The sequence below is a fragment of the Chionomys nivalis genome, chromosome 18 (assembly GCF_950005125.1).
Source record: "Chionomys nivalis chromosome 18, mChiNiv1.1, whole genome shotgun sequence".
Lineage (NCBI taxonomy): Eukaryota > Metazoa > Chordata > Mammalia > Rodentia > Cricetidae > Chionomys > Chionomys nivalis.
In genome coordinates this window covers 8,672,712-8,696,483 of record NC_080103.1, presented here as the reverse complement: position 1 = coordinate 8,696,483, position 23,772 = coordinate 8,672,712, and the positions used below count along the sequence as shown (strand labels likewise).

The 23,772-nt window shown below is 41.0% G+C and overlaps 1 protein-coding gene and 1 pseudogene across 2 annotated transcripts in view; both read left to right on the top strand.

The window, feature by feature from the left end:
* Positions 1-23,772, top strand: part of Snx27 (sorting nexin 27) — a 97,600-nt gene that overhangs the window by 50,503 nt on the left and 23,325 nt on the right. For both annotated transcript variants that reach the window (XM_057793434.1, XM_057793435.1), the window contains exons 3-5: positions 7,862-8,054; positions 11,031-11,095; positions 15,513-15,617. In XM_057793434.1, the coding sequence (XP_057649417.1) occupies positions 7,862-8,054; positions 11,031-11,095; positions 15,513-15,617 (363 nt within the window). The remainder of the gene's footprint in view (positions 1-7,861; positions 8,055-11,030; positions 11,096-15,512; positions 15,618-23,772) is intronic.
* On the top strand, positions 17,858-17,974 carry LOC130890280 (5S ribosomal RNA; annotated as a pseudogene).

The following is a 23,772-nucleotide window of genomic DNA, read 5'->3' as shown; positions in this document are numbered from 1 at the left end:
ATTTTACCTTTTATTTTAGTTATTATTATTATTAATGTGTATAATAATAATAATAATAATAATAATAATAATAATGTGTGTATGGAGGGCACATTATGTTCACATTGCTGTGTGCTTGTAGAGCCCAGAAGACAAGTTTTGGAGCTGATTCCACCTCCTACCATGGGCTTTGAGGAGCAAACCCCAGTTGTCAGGCTGCCTCAACACTTTTTATCTGCTGAACCAAACTCAATTACTTTTTTTGTTTGTTTGTTTAGAAACAGGCCTGGAGGGCTGGAGAGGTGACTCAGTGGTTAAGAGCACTGGCTGCTCTTCCAGAGGTCCTGAGTTCAATTCCCAGCAACCGCATGGTGGCTCACAACCATCTGAATAAGTTGTGGCGCCCTCTTCTGGCGTGTGGGCACACATGGAAGCAGAATGTTGTATACATAATAAATAAATTAAAAAAAAAAAAGAAAGAAAAAGAAAGAAACAGGCCTGGAACTTTCTGTACAGACCAGGCTCGCCTTGAACTCACAGTGATCTGCCTGCCTCTGTTTCAAATGCTGGAATTAAAGGCATGCAGAACTATACCTGGCTCTACCATTACTTTTAAAGAGACTTTAGTTTAAAAAAAAAAGAAAAAAGTCTATTTACCGTCATACCATATTTGGTGTGATTTATTACTTTCTATAAATCTAATTTTCATCTGGTATCATATTCCCTGTGCCCGAATAACTTCAGTTAACATTGCCTGTAAATCTGTTGTAGATAATGTGTCTTCTTCAATTTTTGTGGGTCTGAAGTTTAAAAACAACAGTATCTTCTATATCACAGGCTGGCCTCCAAGGATGCCCTTGGACTTGTGGCCCTCCTGCCGGAAGCTCTTGAGTGCTGGGATTACAGGAGTGTGCCACCATTCTCAGTTTGTGTGATTCTAGGGAGTGATCCAGAGACTCACAGGGCGGCTAAACTGTCTGGCTGAAAAAGTGTTGAGAGCCAGTTTCTGTAAGCCTATAATAATACATAGGGAGTTCTAGGCCAGCGTAGGATATAGTGTGAGACCCTGTCCCAAAAAGGAAAAACAGAAGCAACAAAAGTTTTGATTGCATATTGAATATGGTGATACACACCTTTATTCAGTACTTGGGAGTCAGAAACAGGTAAATCTGAGTGTGGGGTCAGTCTGGTCTATATAGCAAGTTCCAAGCCAGTTGGCTGGCCTCAGACTCATAAAGATCTTCTTACTTCTGCCTCCCAAGTGCTAGGATAAAAAGCATGAAATACCTTTCCCAGCTTAAAGATTTTTTTCTTTGCTTCCTTTAGTTTTTTGAGACAGGATTTCTCTATAGACCTGGCTATCCTGAAACTTGTTCTGTACACCAGACTGGCCTCAAACTCAGAGATATGATTACCCTTGCCTCCTAAGTACAGGAATTAAAGGTGTGTGCCACCACCGCCCAGCTTGGAAGATATTTTTATAGGACACAGAATTATGGGTTAATGTTTTTATTAATGTTTTCTTTTACTATAAAAAAGCCACTCCATGGGCCAGGGAGATTGGCTCAGAGGGCAAAAATGTGCCTGCTGCCAAGCCTGACAACTCAAGTATCCACATGGTAGAAGAGAACCAAGGCTCGTGTGCAACACACACACACTGTAGGCTTCTGGTTTGCATAATTTGTGATGACAATCTTGTTTGTTTTACTTTTTTAGTCTTTTTATATAATATTTTAGTTCCCTCTGGCTGCCTTCAAAGTTTTTCTTTATCTTTGATTTATCTAAGTCTTCTTAAAAAATAATTTATTTTTATTTTATGTTCATTGGTGTTTTACCTGCATGTACATCTGTGTGAGGGTGTCAGAAGCCCTCGAACTGGAGTTACAGACAAGTGTGAGCTGCCATGTGGGTGCTGGGGATCAAACCTGGGTCCTCTGGGAGAGCAGCCAGTGCTCTCAGCCATCCCTCCAAACTGATTTATCTAGGTCTTAAGTGGATTTTAGAAATTTTTCAGCTGGTGTGTCAGTATTTCTTTAGCTCTCCATTCTTTTTCTCTTTTCTTTCTTTAAGAAAATTTTTAGCCGGGTGGTTGTGGTGCATGCCTTTAATCCCAGCACTCGGAAGGCAGAGGCAGGCGGATTTCTGTGAGTTTGAGACCAGCCTGGTCTACAAGAGCTAGTTCCAGGACAGGCTCCAAAGCTACAGAGAAACCCTGTCTCGAAAAAACAAAACAAAAGAAAAGAAAGAAAAAAAAAAAAGAAAAAGAAAAAATTTAAAAGATTGTATATGGGTGGTTTGCCTGCATGTATGATGTATATTTGTGCACTACATTCATGCCTAGTATTCTCAGCGGCCACAAGGGGGTGTAGAATTCCTTGGAACTGGTTACAGAGGATTGGGAGTTACCATGTGGGTACTGGGAACTGATTGTGGATCATCTGGAATATCAGCTAGTGCTCTTAATGCTAATATATTTCTCTCCAACCCTCTCATCTTTCTGAGAGTCCAGTTTTATGTTTGTTATACTGGTTCTGTGCTAGAGCTTTCGGATGCTCTGCTTTATGTCTTCTTTCTCTTGTTTCTAGATGGTTTTAACTGGTCTATCTTTTTAAATATTTATTTATTTATTATGTATAAAATGGAAGAGCAGGCAATGCTCCTAACCGCTGAGCCGTCTCTCCAGCCCACTGATCTGTCTTTAAGTCACTGTTTGTCATCATTGCACTGTCTCGCTGTGCTTTCTATTTCTGCCATTTTCACTTGATGTTTGCACCTGGTTTTCATATTGCTTTCCTATTGTTGATATGTTCATGCCTGTTTCACACTTCTCCTTTAAACATTAGCTCTGTCAGCATGCTAACCACACCTGCTCTAATACCCTTGCTAGTGTCAGCGTCTGTCTTGGTCACTGTCCTATTGCTGTAAAGAGACACCATGGCCCTACAACTCTTAGAAGAGAAAGTATTTAACTGGAGCTTGCTTACAGTTTCAGAGGTTTAGTCCATTGTCATGTTGGGTAGCATGGTGGCGTGCTGGCAGGCATGATACTGGAGAGTACCTGAGAGTTCTGCCTTTGGATCCACAAGAAGAAAGAGAGCCACTGGGCCTGCTTGGGCATTTGAAACCTCAAACCCCCAGTGACACACTTCCTCTAACAAGGCCACACCTCCTAGTCCTTCTGAAGCAGTGCCAATCCCTAATGACTAAGCATTTAAATATTTGAGCCTGTGGTACCATTCTTACTCAAGGCACCAGAGCATCTGTGTTCTCATGTAGGTGCATTATCTCGTAAGGAAGGGGAAGGGGAAGGGGAAGGGATACTCAGCTTCGCTGTTGTTTTTTAGTATTTGACTCCAAACCATCATGTGTGGAAAAACTGTCAGCACTGAAATCAATATTTGAACCTCGAAGTGGCTGGGCCTTTTCTGTTAAGGAGCTGAGCAAGTAGTCAAATATGTTTGGGTTTTGTTGGAGCTATCCTTATTGACTGGGTGCAGCTCCCCTTGAATGGCCGCTGTTCCTGGTGTTTGGCTGCTGGGGAAGGCATTCAGGGGTTCTCAGTGTTCTATCTCCTGAGTGTCTGTGCAACAGGCAAGTTCTTTCTCTCTCTGCATTTATTTGTTTGTTAGTTTATTTATTTGCTGTAGGTGTATATGGGTGTCAGAGGATGTCTCAGAGTTTCCACCATGTGGATGTTGAGGCAATATCTCAGACTGTTAGGTTTTTGTAAGTACCTTTACCACTGGACCATCTCACCAGACCCTGTTCACCTGCTCTCTGTCATGGCAGAGGTAGATATTGTTTGGTCTACCTTTTGTTTTAGGTTAGTCTTTGTCTCTGGTTTTTAATTCTTCTGCCTTTTCTCCTTATTGAAGTCAAACCAACTCTGCAGTGTTTTCCCTTCATCAGACCTCTTGGTGTTAATGTCACAGTAGGAACGTGGGCTGGCTTCCCTTCACTCCCAGAAATAGGGAGTGACTCTCTTTTACATTTTCCAAAGTCTTGCCCATGCCCTCTGCATCACGGGGTTTGCTGCTGTCTTTTCTTAGTAGACAAAAAGGAACTGGGTAGTGGGTGAACTCAACCATTGCTAACTCACCTCTTGCATGCTTGAGCCACCAGGGGAAACTCTCTTTAGTCTCCTACAGTGTACCCAGTTTTTGTTGTTAGAGACCCATGGAAAAGGCTTGCAAGTCAGTGGAATGTATTGTGCCAGTGTCCAGAGAGGTGCCAGGCTCTTGTTTGGTAGGGTGAGGATTTGGACAGAGATGTGGATACTGGCAGAAGCAAAGACATTTATTTAGAGATGGCACACTTTGAAGAAGGGGATGCAGGCTGGAGCAGAGAGTTTAATACCTCACCAGGGTCGCTGCACAAGGATGGCTTTCTGGAGACTTAATGCATCACACGTCTGATAGATATCTTAGACTCTACCTTCAGATACTGCAATATTTCCAGTCTCTCTCTGCCAACTGGTTTCTTTTCTATGCTCATTTTCAGCTTTTGATTTGGTCTGTTAGACCTCGGTGCTCTTCTACCTCAAGTGGTGAAAGTTTTCACAGTGCTTCCTAAATCCCAAATAGAAGCTAAAGCCATGTGTAACAGTTCCTGCCTACTGCCTTCTTGTTTCTGTCTCTCCTGAGGCCCTTCCTTCTGGCTGTCTATAAAATTTTCATGCTTCTTTATATGTCTGTTAATTTTTTTGTTGGATACTAGATGTTGAATTTAATGCTATTAGACACTAGATTTTGTCAGATTCCCACCCACTGCACCCCCAAGACAGGGTTTCATTGTGTTATGTAGCCGTGCTTGTCCCGGAGCTTGCTCTGTAGACCAAGCTGGCCTCAGACTCGGAGATGCACCTGCCTCTGCCTCCCGAGTGTTGGGATTAAAGGCCTGCACTAACATACCTGGCATTGTATAGCTTTTTTAAAAAACATAAAAAAACTTATAAAGTAAGTGTTAATGATCAACCTGAGGTCCTAGAGCATGCTGGACAAGTGCGGGATGCATGAGAACATCCCAGCTAGAGGAGCTCTTGGCCTAGAGCTAGCTTAGACTCCTTCCTAGAGTAGCCTTTTGAGCTGTCTTCTAAATGCCAAAAAATTCAGGGAATTCTGTTTTTTTCTGGTTGGAAGAAAGTTGAATTGTTCTAAACCCAGTGTGAACTCAGAGTTGTTCATTTACGGCTCCCCTAGGTGAGAGTTTTTTCCTTGGATTGCTATTCATTCAGAATTCAAGTGACCTGGAGGGGATTTCTGGATCCTGCGTGTTTTTAGCACCTTCTTGTGTGCTTAGCCTTACCAATTGAGCTACTTGGGCCTCTCTGCACTTTGTTCACGTGTCCTCGAGCCTTACTTTAGAAGTTACCCAGGCAGAGAGCTGCGGAGCTGTGGTGCTCATCTTCCTTTTTTTCTTTTCTTAGGGATCACAGGTCCTCATACTGCCTGTTGTCCCATGACTGGAAAAGAGTTGCTTCCTGTCTTATGTCCAGCTTTCTATTATTTATAGTAAGAAGTTGATTACAGACCACCTAAAGACATCCAGTTTGGGCGGCTTATATTTATTTTTAGGGAAAACAGTTAAAATTAATATGAATATTTCTGACTTCAAAAGAAATATCAAAAGTTAAAAAAGAAGACAATGAAAAAAATTGCCAGTAGAACTCCATATTATAGAAAAAATTACACGTTCTTAGTAGTAAATATTGGCAAATAGTTTTTAGATCTTTCCCCCACTTTGTAGATATGGGTTCTTACTAGCATTCTTGGCTGTCCTTGACCTTGCTGTGTAGACCAGACTGACCTTGCTCTTGCCCTGTAGACCAAATTGGCCTTGGACTGGACTTGCCTGGTGTTAGACCAGACTGGCCATGAATTTGCTGTGTAGATCGGGTGGCCTTGATTAAATTTGCAGTGATCCCCCTGCCTCTGTTTCTTGAGTGCATACATTACCACACTCTACTTAAGGTTTGAATCTGTGGGTAGAAAAAAGTTTGTTTAGGCACAAAAGTGTTCTCTATAAAGAAGAAGAATAAACTATACTCTTAGGCCGGGCGTTGGTGGCGCACGCCTTTAATCCCAGCACTTGGGAGGCAGAGGCAGGTGGATCTCTGTGAGTTCGAGACCAGCCTGGTCTACAGAGCTAGTTCCAGGACAGGCTCCAAAAAAAAAAAAAAAAAAAAAAAGCCACAGAGAAACCCTGTCTCGAAAAACCAAAAAAAAAACAAAAACAAAACAAAAAAAAACCTATACTCTTAGACTTTAGAGCTTTTTGCTGTTCTTGGTGGAACTGATACCAAGAAAGAAAGGGTTGCTATCTGGGCCAAGTCTGGTGGCCTAGCCCAGAGAAGTAGAAACGGTAGGATCCGGAGCTGAGAGCCAGCTTCAGCTAGCTACATAGGGAGACCATCACAAAACAAAGACACCCCAAAACCAAATAAATAAATACAATTAAGAGCTTTTATTATTCAAAAATTATGAGAAATGGGAGAAGATAGTCACACTGCACATGTGAAAAGGGTCGGCAAGAACAACAACACCAGCTGGACGCGGTGGTGCACACCTGTGATCAAATTGCATTTGGGAGGCAGAGGCTAGAGAATCTCAAGTTTGAGTTCAGCCTGTGCTACACATTGAGTCCTTGTCTCAAAAACAACCCAACAAAAATCCCAGTGGAAAAACCATCCAGAGCTTGGAGTGGTGGCTTGTTCCTTTGGTGCTAGCAGGAGAATCACTTGAGCTCAGGAGTTTGGGGCCAACTGGGCAACATAGTGAAGCAAAGAAACATCTCAAAACAAAGGACTCCAGGAGTCCTACCAATCCATGAGAAATGCACACAAATTTAAGGTAACAGTAGGTGAGCCACAAGAACTGGTATTTTACCAAAAAAGGATACTCTAACAATGAATATAGGAAGAAATGCTCAACATAGAGACATTTCAAATGTTGAAAGACACTTTGGATGTTTTAAAGAGACTGAATTCTTAAAGACTGTAGTACTTTTTTATGTTTTATTCCTGAGACACGGCTTCTCTGTGTAGCCCTGGCTGTCCTGGAACTCCCTCTGCAAACCAGACTGCCTCTGGCTTTTGAGTGCTGAAAAAAGTGTGCCTGGCCAACTGTGAACTTTGAAAAGTTGGACTTTTCAGATTGCGATGCTGATATTAATATGAGATTTTGGAAATGATGAAGAAAGGCCTTAGTAAGTGATAAACTTGTGTGTCATGTTGACAGACTATCCTGGCTAGTAACTGGGGAAAAATAAATTAGGATCATTCTGAAGTTTTTTCATATTCTTTCCATTGGCAGAAATACATTTCTTTTCGCATATCTCAGACTGGCCTTGAATTTGCTGTATAGCTGAGGGTGACCCTGAACTTCTGTCTACCTCCTGAGTATTGGGATTATATTATGCTCCACAGTGCCTGGTTTCTCTGGTGCTGGTCTCCTCCTGCTAGGAACTCAGGATTCCTGCATTCAGCAAGCATTCTACAAATTATACTTCCTTCCCAGCCCTTAAAAGGATTTTTTCCCTAGATGCTAAGGAAAGGAGTGTAAGTTGTTAAAAATCCTGCGGCTTAGTTGGACACTGTCTCCTTAGGTTAAATGTACATATCTTTGAAGCCTTGGTTTAGTTCCCATTTCTGTGTGTACAACAGGAGACTTGTATATAGACATTTATAGTAGTATTGTTCACATTGCTAGCTAAACTTTCAGACAACCCAAGTGCCATCTGTGAGAGAAGAAATAAAACAGAAAGGACCATGATTGGTGAGATGGCCAAGCAGGTAAAGGCCACCTAGCTTGAAAACCTGATGACTTTGCCTGGGACCCACGTGACTGTAGATGACTGTGACTTTCTTGTTCTTCTGTCTCATCAGGTGTACAACGTTTACATGGCAGGGCGGCAGCTGTGTTCTAAACGGTACCGGGAATTTGCCATCCTGCACCAAAACCTGAAAAGGGAGTTTGCCAACTTTACATTTCCTCGACTCCCAGGAAAGTGGCCATTCTCATTATCAGAGCAACAGCTCGATGCCCGGCGTCGCGGACTGGAAGAATATCTAGAGAAGGGTAAGCCAGACTTGATTTCTTGTAGGTAAGGGCACTTGTCATCAAATCTAATGACCTGAGTTCAGTCTCCAAGACCCATGTGGTAGAAGGAGAGAACCAGTTCACACAGGTCGTCCTCCTCTGACCCGTCACTCCTTTGCAGTGGTAGGTGTGTGCCCCACCCAAATAAATAAATGTAAGTTTTAAAAATGTTTCAAAGGGGAAGGGGATAGCACACGCCTTTAATCCTAGCACTCGGGAGGCAGAGGCAGGTGGATCTCTGTGAGTTCGAGGCCAGCCTGGTCTACAGAATGAGTTCCAGGACAGCCAGGGCTACACAGTGAAATCCTATTTCAAAGAACCAAAAGACCAAAAAAAAAAAAAGTAAACTAGTCCATTAAACTTTACTATGCTAAAGTAAAGTGGGCATTACTTCTGGTCCCTAAATTGCACACCTGTGTTTCATGAAAACCAGTAGTGTGAGGAAGCTATGTTTCAGATGAGAAGTAGTAGATGACCTAGGCTCTGAAGGCCAGAATGTGCTCTATGGCAACAGTGCTCTGTTTCGTTAGCTTGCAGAGACTTCCTAACAGAAATGAATGCTTTTGGTAGTCCTTGATGGGCTTTTATTTAAAGGGTTATATTTACCTATAAATACATATTATGCTGCATTGATGATTGATTCTTGGCTCATAGCACTGTTGTATATAAAAATTCATTTTATAGCTGTAAAGGTTTACTCAGCTGTTGGCCATCTAAACTCTCCTTGTTCTCAGCAGCCTATAGGTAGAATTAATGAAACTTTGAAATGGTTGATGGAGGTGGGTCTTGTATTAATCTGTTGCTTTCATTGGTTAATTAATAAAGAAACTGCCTAGACCCATTTGATAGGCCAACCCTTAGGTGGGTGGAGTAAACAGAACAAAATTCTGGGAGAAAGAAGCTGAGTCAGTGAGTCGCCATGATTCTCTCGCTCCAGACAGACGCAGGTTAAGATCTTTCCTGGTAAGCCAGCTCGTGGTGCTACACAGAATATTAGAAATGGGTTAGATCAAAATGTAAGAGCTAGCCAATAAGAGGCTGGAACTAATGGGCCAGGCAGTGTTTAAAAGAATACAGTTTCCGTGTAATTATTTCTGGTAAAGCCATGCGGGCGGCTGGGTGCCAGGGACGGAGCCCTACCGCTCCTATTACAACAAATGATAATGTGGGTTTGTGTGGATGTAGGTACTAGAATCTGTGTTTTTCTAGAAAGGCAAAGAAACGACACAGATCTGAGTAAGATAATCTCGTGGTCATGAGAAGAGACTCGCTTGGCTGTTTTGTCACAGCTGATTATTATTGCTAGCTGTGTGTCTTAGTCACCGTTCTGCTGCTTTGAGAAGACACTGTGACCAAGACAGCTTATAGAAGAAAGCATTGAATTGGGGGTTTGCTTACCGTATCAGAAGGTAAGCCACGGCCGTCATCATGGCCGGAGCATAGTATCAGGCAAACAGGCTGTCAGGCATGGCACTGGAGTCAGAGCCATAGTTGAGAGCTTACATTTCATCCACAAGAGAGGCATAAGCTATAGAAACCTCAAAGCCCATCCCCAGTGTGACACTTCCTCCAGCAAGGCCACTCTTCCCAGTTTCCACCAAACAGTTCCAACAACTGAGAATGTAGCATTCGAATGCATGAGCCTATGGGGGCCATTCTCATTCAGACCACCACATTGTGCAGTGGGTTCTTTAGAATATTAGTTTGAAGGAATAATGTGTAAAGACTAACTGACCTAATTCAGTTTGGAATTAAAACAAAACAGAACACCCTGACAAAATTAACTCTGACAGTGAACCTTATTCCTGAGGAACTATTTCCCACATTGAAGTGATGTTTTCCTACAGTAGCCTGGCCTCTGAACACGCCATGGGCACATTAGAGAGGGTACTGTGCCATAAAGTTCTCAGTGTTGTTTATCTTCCTGGGGTGTTGGGTACCTTCCTTCCTTCATCATCCTGGGGTGGTGGGTACCTTTCTTCTTCATCATCCTGGGGTGGTGGGTACCTTTCTTCCTTCATCATCCTGGGGTGGTGGGTACCTTTCTTCTTCATCATCCTGGGGTGGTGGGTACCTTCCTTCATCATCCTGGGGTGGTGGGTACCTTTCTTCTTCATCATCCTGGGGTGGTGGGTACCTTTCTTCATTCATCATCCTGGGGTGGTGGGTACCTTCCTTCATTCATCATCCTGGGGTGGTGGGTACCTTCCTTCATCATCCTGGGGTGGTGGGTACCTTTCTTTGATTAGACAACTAGTTACTTATTACCTGCTTCTCTCCTTCCTTCCTTTCTTCTTACTTCCTCTCCCCATTGTCTTGCTCTGTGTTCCTCTCTGTCTTTCTGTCTGTCTTCCTTAGATCACTTTGTAGGTGAAGTTAGGTGCTTTGCTGTGCTCAAGTCCTTGGTTTACCTGTCCCGTTTCCAAAGTGATGTTAGATGTTCTCTGACTTGGACAATTAAATGTTTTTCCTTTGCATTTCAATTTGATATTTGGTTTATTCTTACCTGATCTTTTTCTTTCTTCCATTGCCTTTTTCCCTATGTTCTGACTTGATAATTGATCCCACAGGACTTAAGATTTAAATGTGCTATGTTTTTTTGTATTTAACATTTTTAGCAAACTACATCTTTATATTTCCTTTTATTGTACTGTTTTATATCATTTAGGCAAATTGTTTGTCATGCCTTAGGGTTACATATGCTAAGTATACATATACTAGGTTATAGTTGCCTGTTATCGATGATGTAAACATTTTTCTGTATACTTTTTGATACAAGGTCTTGCTGTGGTTCAGTCGACCTTAAACTTGCAATGAACCTTTTGCTTCAGCCTCCCAAGTACTAGAATTGTAGATGTGTGTAACCATGCTTAGCTCTGACAATTTAAATGTAAACCTCTATATAATATTCTTGATTTCGGGCCTGATGCTAGATACTGTTTTTGTTTTCTTCAGTGTGTTCAATCCGAGTCATTGGTGAGAGCGACATCATGCAGGAGTTCCTGTCAGAATCTGATGAGGTAGGTGAACATCCACTGCACTAATAATTTTCTGCTTAGCTCCTCGAGGGCAGAAATGTAGATACTGTTTGTGGGGTAAGTTGTAATTGACTCTCTAAACAGCTGTATTTCTTCCATTTCTTTTTCATATATATCTACCATTTAAGACCTAGAGCCAGGTTTACCTTCTCTTCTTTTTGTTTTAATTGTTTTTTTTTAGTTATTCTATAAAATAATAAATTTCATCATGGTATTTTCAATTACACACATATATATGTGTAGATGCACACGCACACACCTTTGTATTCTGTCCAGGTTCACCTTCATTGTGTTTCCTTGTCTTTTCCTCCTCCAGATAGTCCCCCTTCTGCCTTTGTTTTTCATTTATATTTATGTATTTGAGTCTGCAGATGAGAGAAAAATGTGACACAGTCTTTTTTCCCCAGTGCATTGTTCTCTTTTCTTCCCCTTCCTCTTTCCTCTACGTCCATGTCCTGCACAAATGTTATGCTATGAGAGAGAGCATGCAGTGCTTGTCTTCTGAGTCTGGTTGACTTTAAACAGGAAGGTCTCCAGCTCTACCCATTTTCCTGTGAGTCTTCTGTTTTCCTCTCAGTTGGAGCTAGAAGATGCTTGCTTCTTTTCACTGTACTGTTCCTCTGCATGCCTACCTGTCTGTTTCTCTCTTTGTTTGCTGTTTTTGAAGTTATTTTAAAGGTAATTTTTTTCATCTGATGACAAATGGCAGCCACAGTGGTTATTCTGGACCTGCATGTTATGTTAGTAAATTATTTCTTCTTGAGATTTAAGTTTCTTTCTGTATTTCTGAGATAATGTTTTGATTATTTCTTTGTTGTCTGGTGGACACTGATGCATCAACAAATATCAAATATGATGATTTGCTTCCTTTAGAATGCTGTAAGGTTATGTAGAAGTGACATAGTGGCCTGCTGATTCCAAAGCTCCCAAGGCACTGGGTTTAGGTCTCTTATGGTGGGGAACTGTTTTAATGGTGTGTGTGGCAGAACTAATTGAGAATTCACTGCCATAATTCTGCTGCTGTGAGAAAATGCTCCTCTCTTTTCTCCCCTCCTCTCCTATCTTCTCCCCTCCCCTCCGTTACTCCGTCCCTGCTTCTCTGCCCCCTGAATAAAAGCTTGGCTCTTTCATGTTAAAGAAAAAAACGAAATTTTATTCTTTGTAGTAACCATTTTTCTTTGTTCACAGCTAAGTTTCTAGAGGACTACTCTATTTTGCACCACTTTCCTACTTAAAAGTTTGAAACTTGAGCCAGGTGGTGGTGTATGCCTTTAATCCAGCACTTAGGAGGCAGAGACAGGTGAATCTCTGAGTTTGAGGCCAACCTGGCTACACTAGCTAATTCCAAGTTTAAAACTTTCCCACAGTTTTCAGGATTTAGTTTGAACTCCTACAAGACACTCACAAGGCCCATTGTGATCTGCCCCCCTCCCCCATCTCATCCATACCCCTGTCTGATACATTGTTATTCCAGTACTTTGGTACTTTTTCCTTTATGATGCTATGAAACCTATGAAATACGCTTTTAACATTTGTTCATTTATTGTGTGTATATGCCTGTACATGCAGTGTGGCACATACAACATGGTAGACACCTTGGGGAGCCATTAATTCTTTCTTCCAGTCATGTGGGTTTTGGGTACTGAACTTCTCAAGGTCATCAGGTGTGGTGGCAAGTGCCTTTATCAGCTGAGCAAACCTACTGACCCTCTCATTGCTCTGGAGTACTTTTTATTTCTTTAATCCATGGCATTCCCTAGAGTTTATGTCCTCTTCCACCTTTCCTCACTGTGTACTGCTAATTCTTTAGAGCAGATCAAAGTCACTCCTCCCTGACTTCCCTGCTGGGTCTCCATCCTTTTCAGTTGTTTGCACCACCCATGAGCTGCTCTGTCTGTCTGTGGAATGGAGTCTGTTCTTTGTTACTCTGACTTTCCTCATTCACTGTGCTCTGCAGAGGCAGTTTCTAGCCTGCCGTTTTCCAGACTTGTCTTTGAAGTCTTTTTTCTCCGATAACACAAGTCATCAATTTTTCATCCTACCAAGAACTTCTACAGTTAATACCACTCAGTCATCATGTTATTGCCATTTCATTTTCTAATTTTTATACATATAATCAGTTTGTCACTTTATATTTTTAGCTTACAAGAGTGTGTGAGCTACCAGTAGGTAAGAGCTAAATCTTGATTATCTTTATATCCCCAGTGCCTTACCACAGTATAACGCATGTTGGAGGTGCTTAATAAGTGTTAATTGGATAGAGGGATGAATATGTAATACTAATGTGTTGTCCATCAGTTATTTAATGTGTACGTATCTGGTTTTTCTGACTAGATTATAGGCTTCTTATAGAATAAGGGTATAAAGAATAATAGTATCCTCCCCTTGTCCATGGTTTAATTTGTTATCTGTGGTCAGCCATAGTCTAAAAATATTAAATACAATATTCCAGAAATAAACACTTTGTAAGCTTCAAATTGTGTGGCATTCTGAGTACCATGATAAAACTTTATGTCATCTGTGCTGTCCAGTATATCTACTCCACATAGACCACCTTCCTGATAGTCACCTAGTAGTCTGGTCAGTTATCAGAGTGCCTGCTCTAGTATCACACACAGTGCTTGCTACATTCAAATAATCCTTAATGATGCCCTCAATGCCTGAGAATAAGGTTAGCAATCACATAGACCCAAAGGAAGCCATAGAGTACTTCCCTCACAACAGTAAGAAAAAGAATCCTGGTAATATTGCCAGGGTCTGTAGTAGGATTGTCCCTTCTATCTGTGAAATTATGGACAATAAAAAGTAAATTTGGGGCTGGAGAGATGGCTCAGTGGTTAAGAGCACTGGCTGCTCTTCCAGAGGACCTGGGTTCAATTCTCAGCACCCATATTTCAGCTCACAACTGTCTGTAACTCCAGTTCCCTGGGATCTGGGATCTGACATCTTCATGTCAATGTACGTAAAATAAAGTTAAATTGAAAAAAAAAGTAAATTTATGCTGGTTTGCTGGAGCACCTTAAGCTATAAAAGTTACAGCTACAGTGCATGATAATTGTGTGTTTCAGTACCAACCACAGTTCCTGGCATCCATTGTGGATCTTGAAACATAGCCCTGTGGGTAAGGAGGAAGCTATTGTAGTGTTTAGTGTACTTTTAGACAAAGAATAGTAATTTTTTTAATGGTCAATGAAAATGAACTTATTCCTAGGTGGTTATTTCTCAGTAATAAAAATTAAACAATTTCGGGCTGGAGAGAAGGCTTGGCGGTTGAAAGTACTGACTGCTCTTTCTGAAGAGTTCAATTCCCAGCACCTACATGGCAGCTCGTGACTGTGTAACTCCAGTTCCAGGGGACTGGATATCCATGGCAAAACACCAATGCACATAAAATAAAAATAAACAGACATATATATATATATATATATATGAGAAGAGGAAAAAATGACAAGATCATGTCTATAAAATCCCAGCATTCTAGAGACCAAGGCAGGAAGATGGCTTTGAGTTCATGGTGAGTCTGGGCTACAAGGCAGAACTATTTTAAAAAAGCAAAACAGAAAGACAAACTGTATTAGAAAAATATATTGAGGCTAGAGAAATGGTTAGCAGTTAGGAGCCTTTGTTGCTCTTGCAGAGAGCGTGGTTTCAGTTACCAGCAACTGAATGGTGGCTCCCAGCTAATCTGTCCTCTGGTTCCAGAGGATGCAAAGATCTTCCTGATCTCTGTAAGCACTGGACATGCACGTGGTGCACACACATACATGTAGGCAACACCATACACATAAAATTAATCTAAAAAATACAAAAAAGAAAAATGTGTCATTATCAAAAGCCATGAGGTTTTTTGTATGTGTGTGTGTGGTACTAGAGCCCTAAGCATTGTAGGCAAGCATTCTTGTACTGAGCCATATCCCCAACTCTGTTTGTTTTTAATTAAGTAAAATAAGAATTGTATAGTCTTTGCTAGAAAATTGGGCATGACACTAGTTTAGATCCCTAAGTCTCATCCATTTTTCCTCTTTATCAAGGTTCAGAAAGGATACCAGCATATCCCTTAAGCAGATCTACTGCCTAGTTACTCAACAGGTGTTGAGACTGCGTCTGTCTGTTTCTCTCCTCTGTGGGTTCTGAATGGAGTGACAAAGAGTGACCCAAAATCTCATCTGGACTCCATCTAGATTTTCTCAACAGTATTCTGTTTTGAAATGGGAACATGAGTTAAACTTATGTACCTAAAGTTAGCTGTATGAGTTGTAAATATATTAACTTTTAAGACTTTATTTTTCCTCATTTTAATAGAATTTATTTCCTATTTCTTACATTAGATTATTGTTTTGCTAGCATTGTAGCAAGGAGTGAAAATTTACTGGGCTGCAAATGTTTTCTTTTCCTTTAGAATTACAATGGTGTGTCTGATGTAGAGCTGAGAGTAGCTTTACCGGATGGAACAACAGTCACCGTCAGAGTTAAAAAGAACAGCACTACAGACCAAGTGTACCAGGTAAGTTAAACCTGAGCAAGTCGGCTTGACATTGGAAGATGTGTCGATGAGTAAAAAATTAAATGAGTTAATATGTACAAAATGTTCAGGGTATACTTGCTAATTCATATTGCTAATGTGAAGTATTTTTGCCCTTCTTAAAAGAAAGGTATATGAGAGCTGGGTGTATTGATGCATGCTTGTAATCCTAGCACTTGGGAGGCTAAGGCAAGAATGTTGCAAGTACTAGGGTAGCCAGGACTATAACAAAACCTGTATTTAAAAAAAAAAAGGGTACAATAAATATCCCAGAGTGCAGTGGTTATAATTCTCTGTTGTTGTAAAAACAAAACAATCCTTTTTTAAAAATGCTGTGTGTGCGCCGGGTGGTGGTGGCGCACGCCTTTAATCCCAGCACTTGGGAGGCAGAGGCAGGCGGATCTCTGTGAGTTCGAGACCAGCCTGGTCTACTAGAACTAGTTCCAGGACAGGCTCCAAAACCACAGAGAAACCCTGTCTCGAAAAACCAAAAAAAAAAAAAAAAAATGCTGTGTGTGCTAGGTGGTGGCGGCACACGCCTTTAGTCCCAGCACTTGGGAAGCAGAGGCAGGCAGGTCTCTGTGAGTTCGAGACCAACCTGGTCTACAAGAACTAGTTCCAGGACAGGCTCCAAAGCTACAGAGAAACCTGGTCTTGAAAAACCTGAAAAAAAAAAAAAAAGAAAAGAAAAAAAGAAAAAAAATGTTGTATGTAGCCAGGCAGTGGTCGCACACACCTTTAATCCCAGCACTCAGGAGGCAGAGGCAGGCAGATCTCTTGAATTTGAGGCTAGCCTGGTCTACAGAGCAAGTTCCAGGATAGCTAGAGCTGTACTGAGAAACCCTGTCTCCAGAAAACAGAAATTAAAAGAAAAATGTGTACGTGTGTAGTATGTTCAGGTTAATGAGCAGGTTTGCATGTATGCATGTGTGTTTGTGCACGTGTCGACTTGTGCATTCTTGTACTTGTGGAGATCAGAGGTTGACATTGTTTTCTTCCTAAATATTAGGAATCACTCTCTGTCTTATTCCTTTGAGACAGAATCTCTAGGCTGTTGACCAGCAAGCTCAAGCAGCCCTCCTGACTTCACCCCTGATGATGCTGGGTTACAATCTTGAGTGCATATAGGTCATCTCACCCTTTTATGTGAGTGCTAGGGATTCAGACTCAGACCCTCATGCTTGTCCAGCAAGTGCTCTTACCCACGAAGCCATCTCCCTAGTCCCCTCAAAGCTTGTATGCGTGTGTTATATGCTCATGCATGTGCTTGTAGAGGTGCATATGTATGTTGTAATGTACATGTATGTATGCTTGTGGAAGCCAGAGGTACCTTCTTAGGTTGCCCCTATTTTACAGACTAGGCAGGGTCTCTTGCTAAATGATTTAGCAAGTTTTTCTAGCCAACTTGATTTTGGAATTCCTTGTCTCCGCCTCCTAGGGACGTGGTTAAAAGTAGCCCCTGCATTCCTATGGGTGTGAGAGACTGAACTGTGCTTCTCACACTTGCACAGCGACTACTCCTTTACCCACAGAGCCATCTTTCCAGCCTTGCAAAACACTTGTTTAATATATCATACATTTCTCCATACGCTTCTTTTTATGGTGTTAGGGCCTTGGGCAAGTATTCTCCCACTGAACTACTCTCCTGTTCTTCATCAGTTATGTTTAGTAATTATCAACATCAAGATCTTGCCACATTTACACCATGTACCCCTTTCCCTTTCCTCTGAAGGTCTTCTCCTTCTCCTTCTTCCTTCTCTTTCTTTCTTCTTCTTCTTCTTCTTCTTCTTCTTCTTCTTCTTCTTCTTCTTCTTCTTCTTCTTCTTCTTCTTCTTCTTCTTCTTCTTCTTTTTTTTTTTTGGCAAAATCCATACAGACCTGTGTCTACCCCAGCATACATCTAAAACATGCACATTCTTTATACATAACCAATGCCATTATCAGATTTCAAAAAGGGCACCATGGGGCTGGAGAGATGGCTCAGTGGTTAAGAGCACTGACTGTTCTTCCAGAGGACTTGGGATCAGTTCCCAGCACCCACATGGCAGCTCACAGCTGTCTATAACTCCAAGATCTGCCACTCTCACATAGAGATAGGTGCAGGCAAATACCAGTGCACGTAAAATTAAATAAAATAAATTATTAAAAAAATAAAAAGGGCACCATTTCTTACTATTACTTAACTCTATAGTTAGAATTTTTCAATTGTCAAAATAAATTTTGTCTACGGCTATACGACCCTGAATGTGCCCAATCTCGTCTGATCTCGGAAGCTAAGCAGTCGGGCCTGGTTAGTACTTGGATGAGAGACCACCTGGGAATACCAAGTGCTGTAGGCTGGGGCTGGAGAGATGACTCAGAGGTTAAGAGCACAAACTGCTCTTCCAGAGGTCCTGAGTTCAATTCCCAGCAAGCATATGGTGGCTCAAAACCATCTGTAATTTGATCTAGTTCCCTTTTCTGGCATGCAGACTGAACACTGTATAATTAACAAATAAATTTTTTATAGTTGGTTTGTTAAAAATCTAGTTGAAAGCCCATCAAAATCCCAGGAAAATTCTTCAAAGACCTCGAATGAACGGTACTCAACTTTATTTGGAAAAGCAAAAAAACCCAGGATAGTCTGGAGGCATCACAATCCCTGACTTCAAACTCTACTACAGAGCTACAGTATTGAAAACAGCCTGGTATTGGCATAAGAACATACAGGAGGACCAGTGGAACCGAACAGAAGACCCGGATATCAATCCACACATCTTCGAACACCTGATCTTTGATAAAGAAGCAAAAAATATCAAATGGAAAAAAAGAAAGCATATTTAACAAGTGGTGCTGGCATAACTGGATATCAACATGTAGAAGAATGAAAATAGACCCATATCTATCACCATGCACAAAACTCAAGTCAAAATAGATCAAAGACCTCAATATAAAGCCAGCCACACTGAACCTCATAGAAAACAAAGTGGGAAGTACATTTAAACGCATTGGCACAGGGAACCGCTTCCTAAACATAACCCCATCAGCACAGACACTGAGAGAAACAATTAATAAATGGGACCCCCTGAAACTGAGAAGCTTCTGTAAAGCAAAGGACACGGTCAACAAGACAGAACGACAGCCTACAGAATGGGAAAAGATCTTCACTAACCCCACATCAGACAGAGATCTGATCTCCAAAATATAGAAAGAACTCGAGAAATTGGACACCAAAAGATCAAATAATCCAATTTAAAAAAATGGATTACAGACCTAAACAGAGAACTCTCAACAGAGGAATCTAAAATGGCTGAAAGACACTTATGGAAATGTTCAGCATCCTTAGTCATCAGAGAAATGCAAATCAAAACAACTTAGAGATTCCATCTTACACCTGTAAGAATGGCCAAGATAAAAAACACTGATGACAACTTATGCTGGAGAGGTTGTGGGGAAAAGGGAACACTTCTGCATTGCTGGTGGGAATGCAAGCTGGTACAACCCCTTTAGATGTCAGTGTGGCGATTTCTCAGAAAATTAGGAAACAACCTTCCTCAAGACCCAGTAATACCACTTTTGGGTATATATCCAAAGGATGCTCAATCGTGTCACAAGGACATGTGCTCAACTATGTTCATAGCAGCTTTGTTTGTCGAAGCTGGAAACAACCTAAATGCCCCTCAACCGAAGAATGGATAAGGAAAATGTGGTACATTTCCATCATGGAGTATTACACAGCAGAAAAAAATAATGACATCTTGAATTTTGCAGAAAAATGGATGGAGCTAGAAAACATTATTTTGAGTGAGGTAACCCAGACACAGAAAGACAAGTATCACATGTACTCACTCATAGGTGGTTTTTAAACATAAAACAAAGAAAGCCAGCTTACAAACCACAATCCTAGAGAACTTAGACAACAATGCGGACACTAAGAGAGACTTACATAGATCTAATCTACATGGGAAGTAGAAAGTAGGAAAAGACAAGATCTCCTGAGTAAATTGGGAGCATGGGGACCTTGGGGGGAGGATTGAAAGGGGGAGGGGAGAGGCAGAGAAGGGAGCAGAGAAAAATGTAGAGCTCAATAGATATCAATAAAAAAAAAGAAAAAAGTGAAATAAATGATGGAATATCATGCAAAATAAAAAAAATCTGGTTGAAAACAGGTCCTTTTTATCACATTTGGTCTTAATTTTGACTCAATATAAAGCAGTCTCCCTTTCCTGCTTTTGTGTGTTCACAGAGGTTGGGTCATTTTGAATTTATTTGCTTGTTTCCTTGTAGGTCATTTACCATGTCCTTACAGTTCCCTGTATTTTCTATAAATAGAAATTTACTCTAGAGGTTTGATTATATTTAAGTTTTGTTTTTAAATACTATCTATGTATAAAATAATTGCCGGGCGGTGGTGGTGCACGCCTTTAATCCCAGCACTTGGGAGGCAGAGGCAGGCGGATCTCTGTGAGTTCGAGACCAGCCTGGTCTACAAGAGCTAGTTCCAGGACAGGCTCCAAAGCCACAGAGAAACCCTGTCTCGAAAACCCCCCAAAAAAAAAAATAATAATAATAATTAGGCTGTAGTAATACAGTGTGTTGCCTCTCGGTAGGCACTCTCGGTCTCCAGTTGTCCATTCAGCGTTAACGTGCATAGTCAGTAACTTGAGAGTTTACCTAGACTTTTCACTGCAAAGTTTCTATTGTCCATTGATAATCGTTGCCTTAATCAATAATTCCACAAAAGTTGCTTAGTGCTGGTTTTCAGTTCCTTCATTTTTTTCATATAACTAGAATTCTTCTGTAAATAACTTTTCCTTATCAATTAAGGCTATTAATTGAGTCTGAAAGGCTGTTTGTGGGAGCGAAATGTTAGAAATTTAATTCTTTCCTTTATTAACAATTTTCAAAGTAAAGAATTGATGCCTTAGTTGTTTCCAGTGTTGTCCGGTGCAACAATTGTTAATAGTTTATTTTTAATTACAGGTAAATTTCTAATTAAATGTGATTTAATAAAAAGCATGTTACTATTTCTTCAATGCTCAAATGATTGCATGTTTGACCAAAGGAAGTTCCTTCATGTCTGTTCCTATGTACTTTTGGTACCATCCATTAGCTTATGCGGCATTTCATTAAAACAAGGTATCTTGGTCTCTTATGTAGACATGTCCTGCCTTGCTCTACCAGTCTTGGTTCTCCAGTGAGAAATGCAGTCAAGATCACAGTCTGGGTGTCAGGTGTCAGCACTGCTTGCAGGCCCATTTATTTGCCTGAACTTGATCAAGATTTTCAGAGAGACAGACAGATTTCTGGTTATCAGTAATTATACAAAGCATTCCTTTTATGAAACAAAAAAATCTATCCTTCATTTAATCTACTGCAATATACCTTAGCAATTGACTGTAGGACTCCAGCCATCTTTGAAATTTTATAGTACTGGAATAACTGAAAAAAGTTTGTTTTTACCTTTTTTTTCTTTTTCTTTTTTGGTTTTTCAAGACAGGGTTTCTCTGTGGAACAGCCTTGACTGTCCTGGAACTCACTATGTAGATCAGGCTGGCCTCGAACTCACAGAGACCCACCTGCCTCTGTTTCCTGCATACTGGGATTAAAGGTGTGCGCCACCACCTGGCTTGTTCTCTACTTTTTTCAGTGTTACTTTAGAAAAACTTAGGGTATTTTGTTGTTTAATTTTTATATGTTTGTATATCTGTGAATATATGTAAATATTGTGTGTGGTTATCTGGAAAGGCCAGCAGAGAGCATTGGGTACCCTGGAACTGGAATTCCACTGTGGATGCTGGCAACGAAACTCATGTCTTCTTTTGTTTTTTTGTTTTTGTTTTTGTTTTTTTTAGGTTTTTTAAGACAGGGTTTCTCTGTAGCTTTGGTGCCTGGCCTGGAACTAGCTCTTGTAGACCAGGCTGGCCTCGAACTCACAGAGATCCGCCTGCCTCTGCCTCCCAAGTGCTGGGATTAAAGGCGTGCGCCACCACCGCCCGGCCTCATGTCTTCTTTATAAGTGCAGCAAGTGTTCTTACCTGCTGGGCCATCTCTCCAGCCTGGACCCCCAGGGTATTTTTTATTTTTTTATTTTTTATTTTTTTAAAATGATTTTCTTGGCTTTTTAAAAAATATTTATTTATTTATTTATTATGTATACAATATTCTGTCTGTGTGTATGTCTGCAGGCCAGAAGAGGGCACCAGACCTCATTACAGATGGTTGTGAGCCACCATGTGGTTGCTGGGAATTGAACTCAGGACCTTTGGAAAAGCAGGCAATCAATGCTCTTAACCACTGAGCCATCTCTCCAGCCCCTAGGGTATTTTTTAATACTCTCCCTTCTCCGTCATACTGAATCTTGTAGATAGAAGCCATTTTGTAAACCCTAGTTGAGAGTATTCTAGTTTTGATCAATGCAGTATAGAAGGTTGATTTTGAATACCTGTAATTTCTGGTTCCTACACAATATCAGATGAAGCTAGTCTGGGTGTGTGAGCAGATATAGGAAGAAGAGATACAGTCTTTTTTGTTGTTGTTGTTTTTTGTTTTTTGTTTTTCAAGACAGGGTTTCTCTGTAGCTTTGGTGCTCGTCCCGGAACTAGCTCTTGTAGACCAGGCTGGCCTCGAACTCCCAGAGATCCGCCTGCCTCTGCCTCCCAAGTGCTGGGATTAAAGGCATGCGCCACCACCGCCCAGCTGAGATACAGTTTTATTTGGTTCAGTCTTCCAACATCTTCTAGCTGTTTTGTGAACACCTTGCCTATATGGGAAATGCTCTTAAAACCTGATTTTGTTACTACTGTTTTCTGCTGTGTGCTTTTTTTGTGTTACATATATGTAATTTCACTGTGATTTATTTGCACATGAAATCTTTCAGCTTCTCATTTGTCATGTTAGGCTCTTAGTTTTTAGAGAGGATTGGTTCTTGTGAATATGCTGCTTGTCAACGTTTTCTTACTTTCATGGATATTGGGGACTGTAATTCTTAGGAAAGAGAGGTGTCCCCAGTTTATAACATAGATCATCTAAAAAATAGAAATAATTTGTGAATTCTAAATAGAATTGACAATGCTTTAAGCCCAAGAATTAAGCACAGAAATACACATATATAGATCCAAGTACTTAGGAGACTGAGGCAGGAGAATCCCTTGAATCTAGGAGTTCAAGGCCATTGTAGATCCTGTCTCCAAAACAAACAAGTAAGAGTCAGAGGTTGGCAGATCCGGAGAGATGGCCTAGGAGCCAGCACTTGCTGCTCATCCAGAGGGCCCAGGTTTGATTCCCATCATCCACATGGCTGCTGTTAACCGCCCGTCACTACATTCTTTGTGGATCTACATCTTCTGGCTTCCATGGGCACCAGTCACACAGATACACATGCAGGCAAAACACTCATACACATAAAATAAAATAAAAATAATTAATCAAAGGTTGAGATCTTGTGTGTATAGTAAAGTAAGCTCAGTCTGTGAACCTAGGTATCCAGTGTGGTGAGATGACTCAGTGGGGAAAATCTTTTTCCTCTAAGCCTCACAGTCTGAGTCTAATCCTTAGAACTGATTCTCTGACCTCCAACATGGCTCATCTCCCTCATCCCCATACACAGAGACACATACACACACACAAACAGTAAATATTTTAAATATTTTTTTTAAAATTGCTTTCATTTTATGATCTGTCTTATCAAGTATACTTTTTTTGTTTTTGTTTTTTCGAGACAGGGTTTCTCTGTAGCTTTGGAGCCTGTCCTGGAACTAGCTGGCCTTGAACTCAAAGAGATCCGCCTGCCTCTGCCTCCCACGTGCTGGGATTAGAGGCCTGCGCCACCACTGCCCGGCAAGTATACTTTTTTTTTTTTTTTTTTTTTTGGTTTTTCGAGACAGGGTTTCTCTGTGGTTTTGGAGCCTGTCCTGGAACTAGCTCTTGTAGACCAGGCTGGTCTCGAACTCACAGAGATCCACCTGCCTCTGCCTCCCAAGTGCTGGGATTAAAGGCGTGCGCCACCACCGCCCGGCTTTCTTTTTTTTTTTTGTTTTTTTTTTTGTTTTGTTTTGTTTTTCGAGACAGGGTTTTCTCTGTGGTTTTGGAGCCTGTCCTGGAACTAGCTCTTGTAGACCAGGCTGGTCTCGAACTCACAGAGATCCGCCTGCCTCTG